The 23,091-nt window shown below is 40.3% G+C and overlaps 1 protein-coding gene across 29 annotated transcripts in view; it reads right to left on the reverse strand.

Annotated features, from left to right (window-relative positions):
* Window positions 1-2,214: 2,214 nt before the first annotated feature.
* The window catches only part of PER3 (period circadian regulator 3), a 59,251-nt gene continuing 38,374 nt past the window's right edge, over window positions 2,215-23,091 (reverse strand). For 9 of the 29 annotated variants that reach the window (XM_070261059.1, XM_070261057.1, XM_070261047.1 and 6 more), the window contains 6 exons: window positions 20,135-20,380; window positions 19,100-19,797; window positions 17,619-17,730; window positions 6,276-6,462; window positions 5,557-5,707; window positions 2,215-4,503 (listed from right to left, as the gene is read on the reverse strand). In XM_070261059.1, the coding sequence (XP_070117160.1) occupies window positions 4,420-4,503; window positions 5,557-5,707; window positions 6,276-6,462; window positions 17,619-17,730; window positions 19,100-19,797; window positions 20,135-20,380 (1,478 nt within the window). In that variant the 3' untranslated portion in view covers window positions 2,215-4,419. Of the gene's footprint in view, window positions 4,504-5,511; window positions 5,708-6,275; window positions 6,463-17,618; window positions 17,731-19,099; window positions 19,798-20,134; window positions 20,381-23,091 lie in introns of all 29 variants that reach the window. The other 20 variants (XM_070261060.1, XM_070261058.1, XM_014737662.3 and 17 more) reach the window with 9 other exon arrangements.

A 23,091-nucleotide genomic window follows, 5' to 3' on the forward strand; every position in this document is an offset into this window, starting at 1 on the left:
TGTGGTGTGACCTCATCAAGCCAAGACCCCAGGAGACCAGATAGAGACAGCTGATCAGGAAATCCAGAGGGCATGCAGGAGAAACCGCCCCTCCCCTGACCTATGCCTCGCCAGGCCATCTCGGCTGAAGGCGGAGGGCTCAGAATACGTGGCTCTCAACCCCTACCCAGTGGCGATAGGCTGTAACTGCAACTGAATAATATGAGAATGAGAAAGACCCGACCTTCCAACAGCAGGCACTTGGTCAAATCTCCAGACCAGAGAGAAAACGACAAGTACCCAGAACTCAGTCCTGAGGACAGAAATATGTAAACTAAATGACAATGAATTCAAAATAGCTATCATCAAAAAAAGATCTGTATCTTAGCTTGGAAAAATCTCTAAAGTGAAGGATGGCTAATGATGAGGGCCTGGAACATCCTACATTTTCCTGAGTTTCTGACGGGGCATGCTCACATGCTCAGATCCCCTCCCTTAGCTGACCACAGTATTGAACACCCAAGAACTTTAATCTCTTAACAGTGAAACATGTTTCATCTTAGTTCCTGTGAGCTCAAGGATCACAGTTCATTTATACCAGAAAAATACCCTCATAATCTGTTTCTTGTATTGAGAAGAAATCTGAGGTGAGATTTAAGATTGTGGAATGAAAGAAATAGCCTGGTTTGTTAATTTTTAAAAACCACTTATGTGTGTGTACATACTAACACATTCTCTTAATACACCTATATAAATGTAGCATATACACACATATACGATATATAGTGTGCACTCCTGAGAGCTCTGTGTACCCTCCGGTGCAGAGCCATGCATGAGGGAGTGCTGAATTTCTACTGAGAAACTTGAGCTTCCCTACTCAGCTCTGCCTTCAACCACAACACCACTTAGGAGGACTGAAGTCTCAGATCTGCATAAAAAAGCCACATGACTGGGAGTGTCTTGTCAACAACTATCAAAAATCTCCGACACAGCACACGTTTGGTCAATCTTTCACTCTCATTTAAGACATCAAGAACAAATCTATAGGGAAAGACGTTTTAAACTCGAAGAATGGATGCGTAACCTCAGAAACGCGGACACTAAGTACAGCTGTGGCAACACTGTGGCGTATACCTCTCACTGTTGAAATTAAACCAATACTAGTCCTCTAACACAGAACGTCCCCACCCTGAACCTACACCAGAAGGTTAAGGTGGAACGCCGCTGCAGTCTAATTCTAACATCCCTTCCTTGTTTTAGCGATGTAGCCAAGTATTCTCACAGACGGGGCTCTCGAGTCAGTTACGTTCCAACCCCTGCTCCCACCGCACATATCTGAGTCCTCCCTCCACCTCAGCGTCCTTCTCTGCACAACAAGGAGAACAGCGATGCTGGCTGCCCGGGTTCTCGAGAGCGCTAAATGAAGCAACTTGGGGGCACTAGGGTTGTGTCCATCAATAAACATGTAGCTTCTTTTTCTTCTTGGTATTGTTATTGTTGTTTTGTTATAGAAAGATGCAAACTGTTTGAAAGGTGTAACATTGTAAAAGCCCTGTTGGCTTCAGGATCTTGTTCCATATTTAATTTTGAGACTTTGTTGCTGCCAGTTACACAGACTTTGTGAAACACAGCTTCACTCTACAGAATCAGAAAGAGTAATTTTGATAACTGAATTTTACAAATTAGGCATTAAAATTAGTACTGAAAATATGTACATATGTTCAGGACCCAATAAATTCTTCACAAAGTGCTGGAGTGAGGATTCAGTATAAGATGATGAATTTGAAAATGCCAGTATCTTCCACACAGGAGGAGCTTGGGCACATTTGACAAGGCAACACAAGGTGCCACTGAGAAAACCAGTAATAATCTGAGCACCTTTCAATATATCCTAACAAACATGTCTAGATGATAGAAAACACGTATTCAGAGCAAAGGTTTGTCGACACAATGCAGGCAAATTTGTCAAGTTTTACATATACAGTTTATTTATTGTTTTTCCTTAAAAAAGACACCCGATTAAAATATTAATAACCATTAAAAACAAGTAAATTCGCACAATTATAAATTCAGTTGAAACAAAATTTCAATTTGGATTAAATTTACCTTGTGAATTATAACGAAGTTTCACTTAATTGCAAAATGATTCAATTCATATAGCTTTTGTTTTTCATAAATCCTAACCTCATATCCCAGAAAATACAGCCTTTGGGTAACATTTATGTAAACACTGAAGCCAATAATATACATTTTTATTATCAATTTCTATCGTCATTAATACAAAAAGTTAATAAACTCGAACAGCGAAGTTTACAATCAGGTGGGGCCCCGTGGGGGCGGCCGCGTCACTGCTGACTTCCTCTGGTCACTGTCAGCAGCAGGAGCATTGCGTCCAACCTCCAAACACACCAACGATCTACTTACCAACACATGAGAGTCATAAACAGCTTTACAGGCCTGCCTACAACAAGCACCAGTTTCAAATCAAGCCTAGTATAACATACACTCCATAAGATGTGTACTAAGGCAAAGAAACAAACAAATTTAGAAAAGACAAATATCCAGAAAGAATGGAAAAGAAACATTATTGGAGAATATGAGGCTTAAAATATGCCAACGGGAATGCAGAATGACCCTTTGATAGCTGTATGTCATTTCTGATTTACAGAAATTAAAAACTTGATCACTACAGATAGTCACAGTGATTACACTGATGGACAATATCCAGGCTGGTTAGTTCTTTAAAATCTGATTTTTCATCAAGGGCAAAAATACCACATGACTTGACCAACACAAGAAAAGCATCAGAAATCACTGAACAGTCAAGATGGAGGAGAATATGAGAGTTCTCCATTCACAAAACAGGAACATGTGCCTGGAACTGCTTAGTATTAGAAAATTCCAAGAAACGTCATAGGCAGCATCTGAAAATGGTTCAGAGAGAAAATGGTTCTTCAGAGAGAATCACTTTCCAGGAAACTGCTACTTCAGAAAGGAAATCTAAGCTACAGGGATTGAGAGTCAGGGGCCCACAGTCATCATGGATAAGAATGTCGATTCTCTTAATTATTATCAGAACGCATTTTTATAAAAAGCTATAAAACTTGCAAGGAGGAAGTGTTTCCTAAAACAAAACAAAAAAACAACAACAAAATAAAAATAAGTTAGTTTGTTGCATGTCATATAAAAGATAAAAGGTTACTGTAACCTTCCTTTTCTTCCATTCCTTTTTCTGATCTGCATGAGTGTGAACCGTGTCTGTCGTTCCCAGTTTGAGAAGGAATCTTCTCTACAGAAAGGGGAGCTGACTTCTCAAGTAAACACCTCCTCACTCTTGTTGGAAGCAGTGACCTGGGCAGACCCTGCCCCTGGGCTAGGGCTGCAGAGCTCCCAGGACCCTCTTCTCACTGCGCAGCCCTCACCACTCACCCTGCTCAGGGGCAGACAGAGGCCGTGCCCGTCAGCCCTCTGGCAGGGACGAAGAGGCCTCTTTCATGTAAATTGGTTGGAAAGAAAAAGTTAAATGCTAGTTTTGGCAAGACAACATTTAAACATATATGGATATAAGAACAATATTAATTTTTACATGACTTTTGAAACTTTTATAATCATTATTTTAAAAACAAAAACATTAAAAAGGGAAATACCGCTGGTTGAGTTAGATGGTCTTTTGTTTTAATATTACACATGCAAACGCTCATTTAAACTGTCCAAGGGATGAGCCCATTGCAAGGTGACTGACTTTTAAGGTAAGACTTTCAGAGTTTCAGTGGAAGGTGGAAAATCAAAGGGAAAGGCATCTACAATAATGAAGGTCCATATTCAACCCTAAGAACCAGGTGCGTCCAGTATACCAAAGGGCAATATATTTTAATATTGGTAAATATGAAAGTGACTTGTGTTGTGAGAAACCTGGACTGTCTGATCTTAAGCAAGGAGGGGCAGCATCCAGCTGTGCAAAGACCAGATGAAAGTACTAAGTTATGGAATCACTAGGAAAAGTGTATGGCCTGTGGGTGGGATTTCCTCAGGTACTTTACCGGGCAAAATGATTTATGCTACAACAGAACATAGTAAAGGAGGCTAAGGTTTGGGGCTCCTCACAAACATTTCTAAATATAATTTATTTTGGGTGATAATTCATTTTGCTGTACACACATACCTCTTTAGAGGCCATCTGATCTCTTTAAAAGACAGTTAAACTAGAAGAAGAGCCTAAATGACAGTTTTAATATACCGTGGACAAAGAGAGAAGCAGATTTTATATACGACATATGCTTCAAAAAAACGAGGTCTATTAAAAAGTCAAGAAGGAAAAACCTTAACATTCAATGACAACTTCATGGTCGCTTAAAAGTCAGGGGTTTAAAGAAATATACAAAGAAGTCTAGCTGTCCAGCAGGCCCTGGAAAGCATCTGCAGGTCCATCTCCATAGTCACTCAACTGGTGTCTTCTGACGCATCCTGACCACAGGATTCTGTAGCATCACCAAGTGACCCCTTGTTTGTGCAAGTGACACAGCCCTTCAAAAAAGGACAAGAGGAGGTAGGTTATTTGATGTAATGTCATCCGAAAAGTTTCAAGATCAATAAAATGCTGGCCCAGCAATCTGTGTCTTTTTACCCAACTTACTGATGTCTAAGAATATCCATTATTAGTTCATTCCTTATTATCAGAAGGTAAATGACAACAACTGTTCAAATACTTTTGTTTAAACTGTTTTGGGGTTCATTCTTCATATAATCTTGTACTCAAAAATCAGAAAAACAGTATTTTAAAAATGAAGACACTTAAGTAACCAGCCCAGCTCCTGCTTTTTGGAGAGACCACATCTAACTGTTGGTAAGTGTCAGGCATTTATTCTTTTCTTTAAAAACAGGGGTAGGGAGGATTCTAATGACTTGTTTACTCCATAAGTCTTAATATCACACTTTTTTAAATACCTAAATTTGTTCTCTTGTTGTAATTTTTAACTTCACACATCACCTCCCACATCTTGTGGGAATACAGACCTCATTACTAGTACAACTGTCAGAACCATCGGTACAGAGCCACCCACTGGGACCAGCGGTAAATCAAAGCTGCAGTGTTCAGGGTGTTCACATATGATCTCATCGAGAAGATCTCACAACATCAAGAACGCCTCTTGGGCTCCAAGTATGAACACTATCCCTGGTGTGAATCTTACATTTTGAGTTTTAACTCTTCTCAAATACCCATGCATATCTGAAATTCGAATCTCTTAGCCTCTCCTTTCCAGTCAATCATGGATCAAAGGAGGCCTCTTTACTCCTTATTGCCCCATAACCGTTCCAACTGGTGGAAAAAAAGAAAACACTTGGAGTCAAAACACCTGTATTCAAAATCTGATGAACTGTGTAACCTTATACAAACTACTTCCTATCTGTACACCTTACTGTGTTGTCTGTTTATTGGTAAAGCAGGGACAATCACACCTACCCCAGAAGTAACTGTGAGCATTAAAGTTTCAGTGGGATGATGCAACGTATACTGAGTGCCTACCACACTACCTGGTATGACATCTGTCAGGTGACAGCTGTTATGACTGTGCCTACCCGGATGTCTATGTCTTGAGGGACAGTCTGGCTCTGAACCCAGGAATGCACCTGGGCCAGCTCCTCCCTCTGTCCGTGAGAAAACTGCGGCTGCTGTCGCCTCATGCTTTCTAGCTTTGCTAGGTCTTCTTTCAGTACAATTTCTTTAACCCTGAAAACAAACAAACAAATAAAACCTTAATGGTCCTGAATAAGGCACAGGGTTCTTACTATGTCATCTAAGAATAGCACTTCTTTTTGGTTTGTAATATACTTTATATCTCGTGTTAATATATGACGTACGCATTAAAAAATAACTGAGTCATTTCTTTGTCAAGTTGGTAAAGCGAGACCTCTTTTTCTTAGTGGAAAACATCTGTAGAGTGTTTTAACGAGATACACAGAAGAAACAGATTTCCCTTAGTTCTTCCACTCTTTTAGAATGGGAAAAAAATCCAGAGCCTAATAAGAAAAGTTCTTTTACTCGTGTGCCATCTTGAAAGCCCTGCTTTCCTTGTTTTTTGGTCTCGTGATGCGTAAGGTTTCTTTAGTCTGGATCTGAGCTTGTGTGGCACTACCACCATAACCAGTGCCTTCAGAAGTCATTCACTGTTTGACTTCAAATGAATGAATCTGAAAATACATGTCTCTAAGGGTATGTATAAAAACATTTAGAAATCATTCTTAAGAAACCATGAAAAAGCTCAGATAAAAGTGGGTCTCCTAAGGCGCTCGCCTACCTTTCCGGTACCTGGTATGTCATCAGAACGCACTCAGGGGTTCGCTCTATCATTCTCCAGATGGACTCTTCAGCTACAGCGGGAAGTGTTTCTTTTCTCTGAGAGCAATCCTGAGATTGCTGCCCATTTGGGGTGATTTCAGAAGAAAAATCACTCGTAGCAAAGTATATACTGCTGTCACTGCTTCCTATCAAAAATCAACAACAGTAACAATTTAGAAAATACCTGTTGGGGGCTGATTTGCCAAACTTGCCCTTATTCTCCAAAGGCTTTGGCAACTGGCTGACAGTTGTCATGGCCACCCAGCCCAGCCATCACCCCAGGTTAGTAACCAGACCCTTCCACCTCTTTGGTCTGCCCGAGAGCTCCTTCTCACTCTTCCTGAGCCGTTCATTCTCAAGGCCAGACCCTGTTCCTTATCATCACCCAGAACTACTCCATCTCCAAAGTCACCAACATCTCAGCCTCACCTTCTCGTTTGCTTATTCAATTGTTCCAGCCACAAGTGTGGAACAGTGCCCTAGCCATTCAGCTTAGAGCCCAAAGTCCATCACTCGATTAACACTCTTTGCACTACCTTAGACTTCTTTCACCCTCTGACTTTTCATCACGATCAAAATATCAACTCTGATAAAGCCAATAATCAATTCTGTTCTTATCAAACCCAAGCAGCTAAAGACACGGAGAAAGTCACACATAACATGGTACATTGGTTCTACAGTAACTCATCCTCAACAAAGGACCATCAAAAAGCCTGATCATCCTGCTACAGTGCCCAGATCAGCACACTAGTCTCCCCTCAGCAATGACTATTTTTGATTTCTCTATTTTCTCTCTCACTCTCACCCATTTTATAAGAAAAAAGCAGAAGCCATTAGAAAGGAAATTCACTCTCCTGATACCAAAGATAGACTTACTCGCATCTGCACTCTCTCCTCACCCTCCTCCTGTTACAGCAGAGAAGTCATGCCCCTACTTGAAGGCCCAGCCCTTGATGGCTGCTATAGACCTTATGGTCTATTCTTTTCTTGTCTCGCATCTGACCCGTCTAGATCCTCCTTATTGACTTTGGAATGATTAAAAAAAAAAAAGTACCTGATATTTTAAACAAGTAAGTATATGGGTAAACATAAAGGAAATTTCTCCTCCTTAAAAAAAATCTCTTTAAAAGGTAATTGACTGTTTTAGGCAAAATAATAACAACTTTATTCTGGGGTTTACAATATACATAGAAGTAAAATGTATGACGAAAATAGCACAGAAGAGGGTGAAATGAAATACTCTGTTTTAAGGTTCTTAGACATAAAGTGATATAAGAGGTATAATATTTGAAGGTAAACCATGAAAGTAAAAGATGCATTTGTTAATCTTAGAGCAATGACAAAAAAAAAAAAAAAAGGTATAGCTGAGAAGCCAATAATGGAGAGAAAATAGAACTGTTAAAATACGCAATTAACCCAAAAGGAGGAGGGGAGGAAAAAAAGAGAAAGAGCAGATAACACAAACATAAAGCAAGTAGCAAGACAGAAGATTCAACTTAAACCTGACCATATCAATAATCAGATTAAACGTAAATGGTCTAAGTACTCCAGTTAAAAGGCAGATAGTTATATGGATAAAAAAGCAATATCAAGCTATACGTGGTTACGAGAAATCAGCTTTAAATATAAACACATATAAGTTAAAAATAAAAAGATGGAAAAAAATGCCATGTAAACACTAATCAAAATAAAGCTGATATCAAAGTAGATTTCAAAGCAAGGTACATTTCATAACAAAGGGGTTGATTCATCACAAGGACATAATCTTAAATGTGTGTGCATCTAAATAAAAGAGCTTCAAAATACATGAAACAAAAACTGACTAGACTGCAAAAAAACAGACAAATTCACAGTTTTAGTTGGACATTTTAACAGCCCTGTCTTAATGACTGATAAAACAAGTAGACAGAAAATCAGTTAGTATGTAGAAGGCTGGATCAACATTATCAGCCAACTTGATCTAACTTACATTACAGAAGACACCGCTCAACAGCTGCACACACACATGCTTTGTGAGCACACATGAAACATCAAATAGACAAATTCCAGAGCATTAAACAAGTCTCAGCAAATTAAAAAAAATACAAAGGATGTTCTCTGACTTCAATTAACTTAGAAACCAATAAAATATCTGAAAAAAAATCCCCAAATATTAGGAAATTAATATGTTTCTAATAACACATGGTCAAAGAAGAAAACAGGGAAATTAGAAAGTCTTTTGGACTGAATGAAAATAACCTCATATCAAACTCTGAGGGATGCAGCTGAAGCAATGCTTAACGGGAAACTCAAAAGCATCGAATGCTTACATTAGGAGGGAAGAAAATGGTCTCCAATTAATGGTCTAAGCTTCCACCTTAAGAAATTAGAAAAAGAACAAAGGAAAGCAAAGAGAAGAAAGGAAATAACAAAGATTAGAGTTGATAAAATTAAAAAAAGGAAAAAGCCCCAACAAAATCAAAAGTTGCTTCTTTGAAAAGTTAATAAAATTTGCAAACATGCAGCCAGAATGATCAGAAAAAGATTATTAATATCAGTAAGAAGATTACTCCATAAATTCTTATAAATTCTATAAATTATAAGACATTAAAAGGATAAGGGAATATATAAATATGCCAATAAATTTGACAACTTAGATGAAACGGACAAACTCCTTGAAAGATACAAATTAGTGAAGATCACTCAACAAGTAACAGATCACCTGAGTTACCTACATTTGTTGTTAAAAACCTGCCTTCAAAGAAAACTTCAGGCCCAGATAACTTCACTGGTGAATTCTACCAACATATAAGGAAGATACAATATCAATTTAATATAAACTCTTCAAGAAAACAGACGAAGAGGGAACAGTTCTCAATTCATTTTTTAAGGCTAGCATTACCCGAATACCAAAACCAGACAAAGACAATACAAGAAAACAATAGATCCATATTTCTTCTAATAGGTGCAATAATCCTTAATGAAATATTAGGACATAGAATCCAGTAATACATAAAAAGGATAATACAGTATGACCAAGTACAAGGTTAACTTAACATCTCAAAGTTAATTAATGTAATTCACCATATTAACAAAAAAAGGGGAAAAACTATATGATTATCTCAGTAGATGCAGAAAAAGCATCTCAGAAAAAGATGCAGAAAAAACTGTAGAAAGGAACTTCCTCAATCTTATTGATAAAGGGCATTTGAGAAAAACTACATTTAACGTCCTACTTAACGGTGAAATTGTAGCTGCTTTCCCCCAAGACTGAGAGCAAGGCAAGAATGTTTGTTCAGCACAGCACTGGGAGGCCCAGGCAGTCCAATAAGGCAAGACAAATAAATCAAGGCATACAGATCATAAAGGAGGGAGTAAAACTATATTTGCGAGACAACAAGATTGTCTATGTAGAAACGTCCAAAAGAATCTACAAGATTTACTAAAACTAAGAATGAGTTTAGCAAGATTGCACAATACAATTCCAAAATACAAAATTCTATTTGATTTTTATAGGCTAGCGACAAACAATTGGAAATTGCCATTTATAGCAGCATCAAAAAATATGAAATCCTTAGGGATAAATTTTGCAAAATATGTGTAAGACCTATACATTGAAAACTGTAAAACATTGCTGAGAAAAATTAAAGAGCTACATAAAGAGAGAAATATATCACACTCATGGGCCAGAAGACTCAATACTGTCAGCAGGGTGACTCCTTCCACATGGGCTGCAGATTCAACACAAAGTCAACCAAAACCCCAGCGGGCTGTTTCGTAGAAGCTAAAAAACTGATTCTACAATTTGTGTGCACAAAGGACCTACAATATCTAAAACTATTTTGAAAAGAAGAATAAAGCTGGAACACCTAACCCACCAGATTGCAAGACTTTCTTGAAAGCTACAGTACTCAAAGGATTGTGGTGTTACCCTAAAGCTAGTCATAAAGAGAACAGAAAAGAGAGTCTACAAACAGACCCAAACATATATGCCTATTTATTTTCAACGAAGGTGCCGAGGTAATTCAGTGGGGCAAAGATTAATCTTTTCCACACAATGGGGCAGGAACAATTGGATATCCATATGCAAAGAAAGTACATCAACCCTCATCTTACACTATATATAAAAATTAACTAAAAATGGGTCACAGAACTAGCTATAAAAACTAAACCTATAAAACTTCCAAGAGAAAACAGAAGACTATCTTAGTGACTTCTGGTTTGACAAAGATTTCTTAAAAAGGACACAAGAGTACAACCTATAAAAGAAAAAAGTCAATAAATTGAACATCAAAATTAAAAAATATTTGGAGTGATGTCAGCATCATGGTGGAGTGAGCTTCCCCAATAATCTCTCCCCTCCAACATACAACGAAAAGGACATTCATACTCCAACAGAGGACATCCAAACACAACACAAAAAACATTGGAGGGACCCATGCAGCCATATTATAACAGAGGGCAGAGAGGCTGGGGCCCCTCAGAAGAGGTGGAACGGGGTAAGAGAAAATTTTGCTCCCTCCCCTAAAGACTGCAATCTGGGACCGCGGGAGGATCCGTGAGGGAAGGAATTTGGGAGGGAAACATTCATTTGTGGGAACATCAAGGATCCCCGGTGGGCCCTTGCAGCCTAGAGGGGCAGGGGTTGACCTTATCAAGCCAACACCCCAGGAGAGCAGAGAGCGAGGGCAGAACTAGAAAACCCTGAGAGCACGCAGGAGAAAGCATCCCTCCCCCCAACACACCCAGTAGCTCCAGCACCTGGGATCTCAGCTGAAGGCAGAGGGCTCAGAATATGCAGCTCTTGACCCCCACCCAGTGGCAATAGGCGGTAACTGCAGCCAAATAACATCAGGATGCAAAAAACAGAGCCACTCCCCACAGCAGTATCAAACATTACATGACATTTCCAGACCAGAGAGAAAATGACAAGTACCCAGAACTCAGTCCTGAGGACACAGAAATATGTAATGTAAATGACAAACAATTCAAAATAGCTATCATCAAAAAACTCAATGAGTTAAAAGAGAATGTAGAGAAACAATTGAATGAGTTCAGGAGCTACTTCACAAGAGATTGAAAAAATAAGAATCAATCAGAAATATTAGAGATGAAAGACACAATGGAAGAAATAAAACAAGATATGGATTCCCTGAATGCTCGAGCAGACATCATAGAGGAGCATATCAGCACAATCGAAGATAGACATGTTGAAATGCTCCAGATAGAGGAGGAGATAGAACTAAGACTAAAAAGAAATGAAGAAAGTCTCCAAGAAATATCCGACTCAATTAGGAAATGCAACATAAGAATTATAGGTACTGCAGAAGGAGAAGAGAAGGAGAATGGAGCAGAAAGCTTGTTCAAAAAAATAACAGCAGAGAACTTCCCAAACCTATGGAAGGAGATGGAAATCCATGTGGAAGAGGTTATCAGATCTCCTAAATATGTCAATGTAAAAAGACCTAGTGCAAGGCATATAGTAGTGAAACTGGCAAAACTGAATGACAAAGAAGGAATACTAAGGGCAGCAAGGCAGAAGAAAATAACCTACAAAGGAACCCCTATCAGGCTTTCAGTGGATTTCTCTGCAGAAACCTTACAGGCTAGGAGAGACAGGAATGACCTTCAAATCTTTGAAGGACAAAAACTTTCAGCCAAGAATACTCTATCCAGCGAAAATATCCTTCAGATATGATGGAGAAATAAAAACTTTACCAGACAAGCATAAGCTAAGGGAGTTCGTAGCCACGAGATGCACCCCTACAAGAAATTCTCAAGAAGGCCCTGATACCTAAAAAAAAAAAAAAAAGAGGGAGAAAGGGGTTACAAAGCATGGAGTAAGGAGATAAATAGGTAGACAGAATCAGAGCAGGATAGCAAATACTCAAGTATAGCATTAAAGACAAAGGGAAGGAAACACCAAAAACAAAGATGATCTTGTCATTTTAACCACAAACTCATAACACAAGATGGAATAAGATGTGAGAAAAACAACTTAGGAGGGGAAGAGGAAAGGGACTGAATCAGTTTAGTCTAAGGAAATTAGAGGCCATCAGAAAAGGGACTATCTTATCCATGAGATTTTGAATACAAACCTCATAGTAACCACTAAACAAAAAAGCAGAACAGAGACACAAATAATAAATAAGGAGAAAACAAAGAAACATAACATAAAAACTACATAACTCAACTGGTAGACCAAAATACACAGTTTGAGAAACAAAGGAAACTGAGTGATAAAATGGCAGCATTAAGCCCTCACATATCAATAATCACCCTAAACGTAAATGGGTTGAATTCTCCAATAAAAAGACACAGAGAGCCGAGATGGATTAAAGAACAAGATCCAACAATATGCTGCCTCCAGGAAACACATCTCAGCTCCAACAACAAACACACGCTCAGAGGGAAGGGATGGAAGACGATACTCCAAGCTAATGGCAAACAAAAGAAAGCAGGTGTTTCAATACTTACATCAGACAAAGTAGACTTCAAGATAAGACAGGTAGAGAGAGACAAAGAGGGGCAGTATATGATGATCAAAGAGACATTCCATCAAGAAGAAATAAGACTTGTAAATATCTATGCACCCAACAAAGGAGCACCAAAGTACATAAACCAACTATTAACAAATCTAAAAGAAGATTTTAATAATAACACAATAATAGTAGGGGACCTCAACACCCCACTCACATCAATAGATAGATCATCCAGACAGAAAATCAACAAGGAAACAGTAGAATTAAATGAAAAGGTAGACTAATTGGACTTAATAGACATATATAGAACACTCCATCCAAAAACAGCACAATACACATTCTTCTCAAGTGCACCTGCAACATTCTCAAGGATAGACCACATGTTGGGAAACAAGGCAAGCCTCGATAAATTGAAGAAGATTGAAATAACAACAAGCATCTTTTCCGATCACAACACTATAAAGCTAGGAATTAATTACAAGAAAAAAGCTGAAAAAGGGACAAAGATGTGGAGACTAAACAACATGCTATTGAACAAGAAATGGAGCACAGAAGAAATTAAAGGAAAAATCAAAAAATATCTGGAGACAAATGAAAATGAAAACACACCATACCAATTCATATGGGATGCAGCAAAAGCTGTATTAAGAGGGAAATTCATTGCAATACAGGCTCAGCTTAACAAACAAGACAAATCCCAAATAAGCAATCTCAAACTACACCTAACTGAATTAGAAAAAGAAGAACAAACAAAGCCCAAAGTCAGGAGAAGGAGAGAAATAATAAAAATCAGAGCAGAAATAAATACTATTGAAACAAAAAAGGCAGTAGAAAGGATCAATGAAACAAAGAGCTAGTTTTCTGAGAAAATAAATAAAATTGACAAATCCCTAGCCAGACTTACAAAGAAAAAAGAGAGAAAGCTCAGATAAATAAAATTAGAAATGAAAGAGGAGAAATAACAACACATACCACAGAAGAGAATATTATGGAAAACTATATGCTAACAAAATGGACAATGTGGAGGAAATGGATAAATTCTTAGACTCTTACAACCTCCCAAAGCTGAATCAAGAAGAAATAGAGAATCTGAATAGACCAATCACAAGTAAAGAGATTGAAAGAGTAATCAAAAGCATCCCCAAGAAAAAAAGCCCAGGACCAGATGGCTTCCCTGGGGAATTCTACCAAACTTTCAGAGAGGACTTAATACCTAGCCTTCTCAAGCTATTCCAAAAAATTAGGGAAGATGGAATGCTTCCTAACACATTCTATGAGGCCAACATCACTCTGATACCAAAGCCTGAGAAGGACAACACAAAAAAGGAAAACTACAGGCCAGTATTGCTGATGAACATAGATGGAAAAATCCTCAACAAAAATATTGGCAACTCGAATACAACAATACATCAAAAAGATCATACATCATGGTCAAGTGGGATTTATACCAGGGACACAGGGATGGTTCAACACCCGCAAATCAATCAACGTGATACACCACATCAACAAATTGAGGAATAAAATCCATATGATCATCTCAATAGATGCAGAGAAAGTACTTGACGAGATCCAACAGCCATATATGATAAAAACTCTTAACAAAATGGGGATAGAAGGAAATTACCTCAACATAATAAAGGCCATATATGACAAACCCACAGCCAACATCATACTCAATGGGCAAAAACTGAGCGCCATCCCTCTGAGAACAGGAACAAGACAAGGATGCCCACTATCATCATTCTTATTCAACATAGTACTGAAGGCTTTGGTCAGAGCAATTAGGCAAGAGAAAGGAATAAATGGAATCCAAATAGGTAGTGAAACAGTGAAACTCTTACTGTTTGCAGGTGACAGGATCTTATACACAGAAAACTCTAAAGAATCCATCAGAAAACTATTAGACATAATTAACAACTACAGTAAATTTGCGGGGTACAAAATCAACTTACAAAAATCAGTTGCATTTCTGTACTTTAATAATGAACTTACAGAAAGAGAACTCAAGAATATAGTTCCATTTACAATTACAACAAAAAGAATAAAACACCTAGGAATAAATTTAACTAAGGAGGTGAAGAACTTATACAATGAAAACTGTGAGACATTATTGAAAGAAATAGATAATGACATAATGAGATGGAAGGAGATTCCTGGCTCATGGATTAGAAGAATAAACACAGTTAAATGTCCATACTACCCAAAGCAATCTACAGATTCAATGCAATCCCAATCAGAATCCCAATGACATTCTTCAGGGAAATAGAACAAAGAATCCTAAAATTCATATGGGGCAACCAAAGACCCTGAATTGCTAAAGCAATCCTGAGAAACAAGAGCAAAGTTGGAGGTATCACAATCCCTGACTTCAAAATGTACTACAAAGCCATAGTGACCAAAACGGCATGGTACTGGCACAAAAACAGGCGCATGGATCAATGGAACAGAACTGAAAGCCCAGAAATAAAACCACACATCTACAGACAGCTAATCTTCGACGAAGGTGCCAAGAACATACAATGGAGAAAAGACACTCTCTTCAATAAATGGTGTTGGGAAAACTGGATAGCCACATGCAAAAGAATGAAAGTAGACCATTATCTCATGCCATACACAAAAATAAACTCAAAATGGATCAAAGACTTGAAGATAAGTCCTGAAAGCATAAAACTTCTGGAAGATAATATAGGTAATACACTCTTTGACATCGAACTTAAAAGGATCTTTTCGAATATCATGTCTTCTCAGACAAGGGAAACAACAGAAAAAATAAACAAGTAGGAGTTTATCAGACTAAAGAGCTTCTGCAAAGCAAAAGGAACTAGGACCAAAACAAAAAGACAACCCAACAATTGGGATAAAATATTTGCAAATCATATATCCGATAAGGCGTTCATCTCCATAATATATAAGGAACTCCCACAACTGAACAACAAAAAACCAAACAGCCTGATCAAAAAATGGGGAGAGGATATGAACAGACATTTTTCCAAAGAAGATATAGAGGTAGCCAATAAACACATGAAAAGATGTTTAACATCACTAATCATCAGGGAAATGCAAATCAAAACTCCACTAAGATACCACTTTACGCCTGTTAAAATGGCTATAATCACTATATATATATATAAGACTAAAAATAACAAATGTTGGGGAGGGTGTGGAGAAAAGGGAACCCTCATACACTGCTGGTGGGAGTGCAAACTGGTGCAGTTACTATGGAAAACAGTATGGAGATTCCTCAAAAAACTAAAAAGAGAACTAACATATGACCCAGCTATCCTATTACTGGGTATCTACCCAAACAACTTGAAATCAACAATCTAAAGTAACACATGTACCCCTATGTCCACTGCAGCACTAGTCACAATAGCGAAGACATGGAAACAATCCAAGTGCCCACTGACTGATGATTGGATAAAGAAGATGTGGTATATATATATAATGGAATATTACTCAGGGATAAAAAAGACAAAATCATCCCATTTGCAACAACGTGAATGGACCTGGAGGGAATTATGCTAAGCAAAATAAGCCAAGACAGAGAAAGACAAACACCATATGATTTCACTCATATGTGGAACATAAACAAACACATGGACAAAGAAAATAGTTCAGTCGTTAACAGGGAAAGGGGAGTGGCGTGTGGGCACAGGGGGTGAAGGGGAGCACCTATGTGGTGACAGACAAGAAATAACGCACAACAGAAATTTCACAATGATGTAAACTATTATGAACTCAAATACAAAAAAATTTAAAAACACTTGTTCTTCAAAATCAACATAAGAATAAAAGATAATAAAATGAAAAGGCAAGCCACATACAGGGAAGAGATTTTTGCAAAACAAGTATCTGATAAAGAACTTGTATCCAGAATATATACAGAACTCTTACTATTCAATAAGAAACTAACAACTCTCCTTCCCCCAAAAATGGGCAAGAGATTTGCACACACATGATGGCAAATAAGTACATTAAAAGATACTCACCACCATTAGTCAACAGGCAAATGCAAATTAAAACCACAATGAAGTATCACGACACACCCACTGGAACGGCTAAAATTTAAATGGTGGCCAATGCCCAGTGTTGGCCAGGACGTGCTGCAAATTGGAGCTCTCATATGTTGCTGATAGGAATGCAAAACAGGCCAGCCACTTTGGAAAACAGTCTGGCAGTTTCTTATAAAGTTAACCATACACTTACCACATCACCTAGTAATTTCATTCCTAGGGATTTACCCAAGAGAGAAGAAAACACTTGTCTACAAAAAGACTCACATGTTCACAGCATCATTATGCAAATAGCCTCAAACCGGAAACCATGAATAACCATCAAGTGGTGAATGGCTATCCACACAGTGTAATTCTACTCAGCAATAAAGGAAATACTGACACACACAGCACGGAGGGATCTCTACAGCTCTACGCTGACGGAAAGACTCCCGACACAAAAGACCGCACACCCGAGATCCCATTTATATGACTTTACAGAAGAAACAAATCTAGTGACAGAAAGCAAGTCAGGGGCTGCCAGGAGCTGGAGGATCAGGGCAGGGGACTGACTGCAAAGGGTCACAGGAGAGCTTTTATGGGTAATGGAAATGTTCCACGTGGTGATTGTGGTGGTGGTCACACCAATAGACATTTGTCAGAATTCTTGTTTTTCACACCTAAATTTGGTGAATTTTACTATATGTAAATATATCCCAATAAAAGTTACAAAAGGCAAAAAGAAAAAAAATACACTTTACTCCCACCTCAGTGCCCAAACCAGACAGCCCATTACACTTTGATCTCCTGGCAGCAGAATCTGAAGAACTGGTTCTTTTGGTCCACTACCTGATGCTGCAGAACCAGTTCCAGACGGAGACTCCTGGCGGAGTAACACCATGGACAGCTCACCGGCCATAAAATGACTGTTGCTATTCCCACTGCTGCCTGTAACACTCTGCTAGAAGGAAGGACACAAGAGAAGATTTTAACATCTCAAGCACCATATTACAAAACAACTGGCAGATTTCAACTTTACATGTTAAACAGAAAAATGTACATGTAAAACTGAGAAGTAAAACATTTTCAGCCTGTCCCCAGGAATGAGTCCATTTTATAACGTCAAAGATATTACAGTTTTTTGAGCACCCACTACGTTCTGGGCACCACACAGGTATGCGTTTTATTATTATTATTTTTTTGTCATTCAGAAAACATATCTAGAACATTCCATATGTTCTGAGCACTGTTCCAAACACTAGGAAGATAACAGTGAACAGAAAGAGCTCCTGCTCCTGGAGCTCATCTTGCCTGGAGAGGAGGACTACACAAATACTACTCCGTTTAACCTCAGAATGAGGATGAAGTATCAATCTTTCCACTTCTCAAATAAGGAAGCAAAGGAAAGAAGGGTTAATGAGTTGGCTACGCCACTCCCCACCACGTGACAGGGTGGGACTTGAACCCATGTCTCACTGCATGGCCCAGGCTTTGCTCACTGGGACCCACTGCCTTGCATTACATTTCTAGCAAGTGCACGAACATCAGGCTTTCAAAATTGAGCATATTTTCTTGATTTGGATCATCAGATTTTGAACATCTATTAAAAAGGGTATTATACCTTGAAGGGAAGATGGAAGAAAAACTTTGCGTAAATATTCACTGTCTTGGATCCTATAGCTAAATATAGGACATCATATTCCAAAGTTTAACCTGATAAACAAATCTGAAAATGTCTTTTTAGGTAAAGGGGTAAAAACTTAAAGACAAGTGACCCCCAAATTTTCATTTTTGAAAATGACATGTGTAAGCGTGAAACCAGAAACTGCCTGCTTTACTGATAAATGACAACAAATGGCTCCTCTCCCCTCCATACACATCTGTTGTCCTACAACCACATCTGAAAAAGTAAAATTGCTAAATTCACATCTTGTCAGTATGGTTTATTCCTGTCTTACCAGACTATACCCTCAGTTGTAAGAAAATATATTTTATAGGCAACAAACATGTTACATTTAATACCTAGATATCAAATTTTAAAGGGGGGAAAGCCCAATTCACACAGAAAATTTGAAGATAGCACTTTGGGAAAAACCTCACAAAGTATCTAAGAAACTAGAACATAGCAGATTCCTTCCCTCTGCTTCCTAAATGAATAGACTGCAGACAGACCGCACGTTTCTGCAGAACAACGCTTAGTCTCAGCCACAGCTGGAATGCGGACCGTCCACCTAGACCATCAGTGTGGAGCCCAGGGAAAGGGCCCTAATTTCAGTCAGAGGACCTACATTTGCTTTCTCACTCGTGTGTTGAAAGACAGCATCACTTACATACTCAGCTTCTGGGCAAACATCCCTTCTCGTCGGGTCTGAAAACTCCCAGGATCTGGACAGGGCTTCCTGCAGTAAGTCTAGCTGCAGTGGGGAGCTGCTCCTTGAGCTAAGGAATGGGTGCTCTTCACTCTGTGTCTCCCATTTCTCCTCATCTCTCCTTTGGCTGACGACTGAAGACGGTGGTTCCAGGTTTGGAGCCATTGCTGATACTGAGGATGGTATTTCAGAAAAGCCTGTTGCTCCCAAAAGTGGATATGGGGAGAATGATGGTGACAACAGAGGACACATAGGGGGGTCATGCAGGAAAATGGTCAAGAAAGTGTCTAAGTGAGGAGAAGGGAGAGCTGGAACAGACTGCGAGCTGCTGGACAGAAGCGGCTTAGGGAGACACTCCAGTGCAGCACCCGATGCTGTGTGTTCTCTTCCCAGAGGGCTCACGGCTGGGAGGGGGAAAGCTGGTATGAGATAAGGGGCCTGGCCGGGAACCATCACTGCAGCTGGGAAGGACAGGCCGGTGGCGGGAGGAGGCAAGGCAGGGGCGGGGCAGTGGGGCTGAACGTTCTGGACCTCTCCTCTGCAGTGGGGACAGAAGGTGTCCTTGGAGCTTCTGCCGTCTGACGGCACAGGCAGCTTCTTCCACTTGTGCTTCCCCTTCCGGCAACCGGCTGACCGGGTCTGCCTGGAAGTCGAATCTCCTGACAGGACACAGAGGGAGGCACATTATGGAAAACCAAGCCCCCAAAAGAAGAGGAAGACGCCATTTACACCTTATTGTAAGTAGATTACAAACGAATAAACACTTGCCAACAGCAACCACGTCTACTACAGGGATGGCAAAAAGTAGCTCTAAAAAGACGAATGAGATCCTGCATAAAAGCTGTTGCTGTAAGATACTTATTTCAGCCTCTCTCCATCAGTTTCTAACAAGTCAAACTCCTATTCTTCACTCTCTCTCTCCCCCAGTACTTACGTAAGATTTATAAAATTGGTGGTGATGTAGATAAGTGGAATATATTTTAAAAATTTAACTACCTTGAACATGTGAATATTGAGCTTTGCTTCCACTTTCTTGCTGAAGATAGGAGCTGTAGGGTGAGGACAGCATCTTTTCCCGGAACTTATCAACATAGTTCTGCTCTTCCTTCTGTGTGTGGGCTGACAGGACTGCCTGTGTGAGCCCCCCGTGCCTACGTTCCTCCGAGGTGAGTGGAGCCGGGTGGGTGCTTAGGGTCCAGGGCTCAAGCGCTTGGGGGGCATCCTCTGCCGGAGTCAATTCTGCTGAGGTGGAAAAACGCAGATCTAATTTTAATTCCTACCAATTACAGGTCTTTCTCCCTGATGATGGGGTTATGTCCTGACAAACCCATCATAAACTGAAAACATCGCAAGTTGAAAATGCCCTTAAAACACCTAATCTACTGAACGTTGTAGCTCAGCCTCGCCTGCTTTACACACGCTCAGAACCCTGACAGTAGCCCGCAGCTGGGCAAAACCATCTCACACAAAGCCTATTTTATCACAACATGTTGAATGTCTTGTAACTTACTGCACACTGTGCTGACAGTGAACAACACAACGGCTGTCTGGGTACAGATGGTTGTAAGTGTGTCAGTTGTTCACCCTCGTGATCGTGGGCTTGAGCGGGAGCTGCAGCTGCGCTGCCCAGAGGCACGAGAGAGCACCGCACTACGTATCGCTAGCCCTAAAAAATTACTTCTTCCGAGTACGAGAGACTTTATGGTGGTCACGGGGGCTTCCCCACCATGCACTCCACCCCTGCCCCGCGGTGCAGCACCAGGGCGTGTGGTGGGTGGGCCCCCCTCCACCTCAGAAGTGGGCTCGGACGTGGCTAAAGCAGCACAGCACACGTGGGACTTCTGACTCTGGCCAAGACGCAGGAAAAGGCACGAGATTTACCTTCCTGCCTGAAACAACTAAAAGATGGACAAAACATAGGAAACAAGTTTCAAGACACTGAACATCAGGTAATGAAGGAGAGTGACTCCTGAGGGTCAGACAAATGAAGTGAGCCCTGGAACTGCCCAGCTCCAGCTTTGAGGGAGTTTCCACAGAGTGAGGTGGGGAAACCAGGTGGAGCCTGGTGAGCCCCCTGAGAGAAGACAGAGCCAAGAGTCTGGGGAGACCCAGGCGGCCAGTCTTCAGGGATGAGTGCTGGAGAGGAGCTGCACAGACAGAGGACCCGGGGAGCTGCAGAGAACCCCCGGAGGGTCCCCAGTGTCAGGGACGAGTGCTGGAGAGGAGCTGCACAGACAGAGGACCCGGGGAGCTGCAGAGAACCCCCGGAGGGTCCCCAGTGTCAGGGACGAGTGCTGGAGAGGAGCTGCACAGACAGAGGACCCAGAGAGCTGCGGAGAACCCCCAGAGGGTCCCCAGCATCAGGGACAAATGCTGGAGAGGAGCTGCAGAGACAGAGGACCCAGGGAGCTGCAGAGAACCCCTGGAGGGTCCCCAGCATCAGGGACAAGTGCTGGAGAGAAGCTGCAGAAACAGAGGACCCAGGGAGCTGCAGAGAACCCCCAGAGGGTCCCCAGCATCAGGGACAAGTGCTGGAGAGAAGCTGCAGAAACAGAGGACCCAGGGAGCTGCAGAGAACCCCCAGAGGGTCCCCACCACCAGAACGGATTCGAGGGAACAACACCAAAGCTCCCACAGGTAGAGAAGAGTGCTTGTTCCTATCAGCCAGACTAGAAAATCTCCTAGTTCATGGGGCACTGGGCAGAGTACTTGGAAGGATGCTGCCTCAGTTACAGAGAATAATTAGGCCTACACTACACACTGCTCTGGCCCTGCCCCCCAAAATTTTAAAAGCAAAGTCTGAGACGGTCCATCAGATTCCATGTAACTTAACTGTGTCTCAGAACAAAGCTCAACAATTATCTCTGGGAACACAAAAACATTCAGCACCATTCACAACATCTGGCATCCAATCAAAAATGACTAGGCATGCAAGGAAGCAAGAGAATACAACCCACAATAAGGAGAAAAATTAACCAAGAAAAACCAACCCAGGGCTGGCAGAGATGGCAGAATTAGCAGACAGGGACAATAACAGTTATTACATTGTATTCCATATAGCTAGAGGGAAGGTTACATTACACGGAAGATGTAAAAAAACAAAAAAGACCCAAAAGAACTTCTGGAAGTGAAAACTACAATATGTGAGATGGAACATACACTGAATGGAAATAACAACAGGTTAGATATCGCAAGAGAAAATATTAGTGAACTTTGAGACACAGCAATAGAGACTATCCAAAATGAAACTTAGAGAAAAACAAACAAACAGACCAGCAGTGGACTGTTCAAGCAAGCTGTATACATGTAACTGGAGTCCCAGAAAAAGGAGAGACAGAAAAGAGAGAAAAAAACGGGAAGAAAATTTTCTGATTTGATGGAGACTATAAACCTATAAATCCAAGAAGCACAGGGAACTCCAAGCACAAGAAACATGGACACCACACCTCGGCACGTCATCATTAAACTGTTCACATCAGTGATGGCGAGAAAATCTTACCAGCATCCAGAGACCTGCTCACGAACATGAAGGAGGACAGGAGACTTCCTGTCAGAAATGATGCAAACGAGAAGACAGTGGAGCACATCCTTAAAGCACTGACAGATAAAACCGTCAACCTAGAATTCCACGCTCTGCTAAAATATCTTTAAAACATAAAAGTGACATGAAGACATTTTCAGACACACAAAAATTGAAAGAATTCATCACCAGTTAGACCCATACTACAAGAGGTGGGAAAGGAACTCCTGCAGGCAGAAGGAGAATGATACCAGGTGGATCTACAGACAGGAATGAAAAGCCCTGGCAGAGATAACTACATGGATAAATATTTAAATCTCTTTAAAAGATAACTACTTAACTGAGAAAAATAACAACATAGCATGGGACTTATACACAGAAGTACAATATACGCCAACCTACAAAGTTCAGGGGGGTTAATGCAAGACGGTAT

This window comes from Equus caballus, chromosome 2, assembly GCF_041296265.1.
Source record: "Equus caballus isolate H_3958 breed thoroughbred chromosome 2, TB-T2T, whole genome shotgun sequence".
Classification (NCBI taxonomy): domain Eukaryota; kingdom Metazoa; phylum Chordata; class Mammalia; order Perissodactyla; family Equidae; genus Equus; species Equus caballus.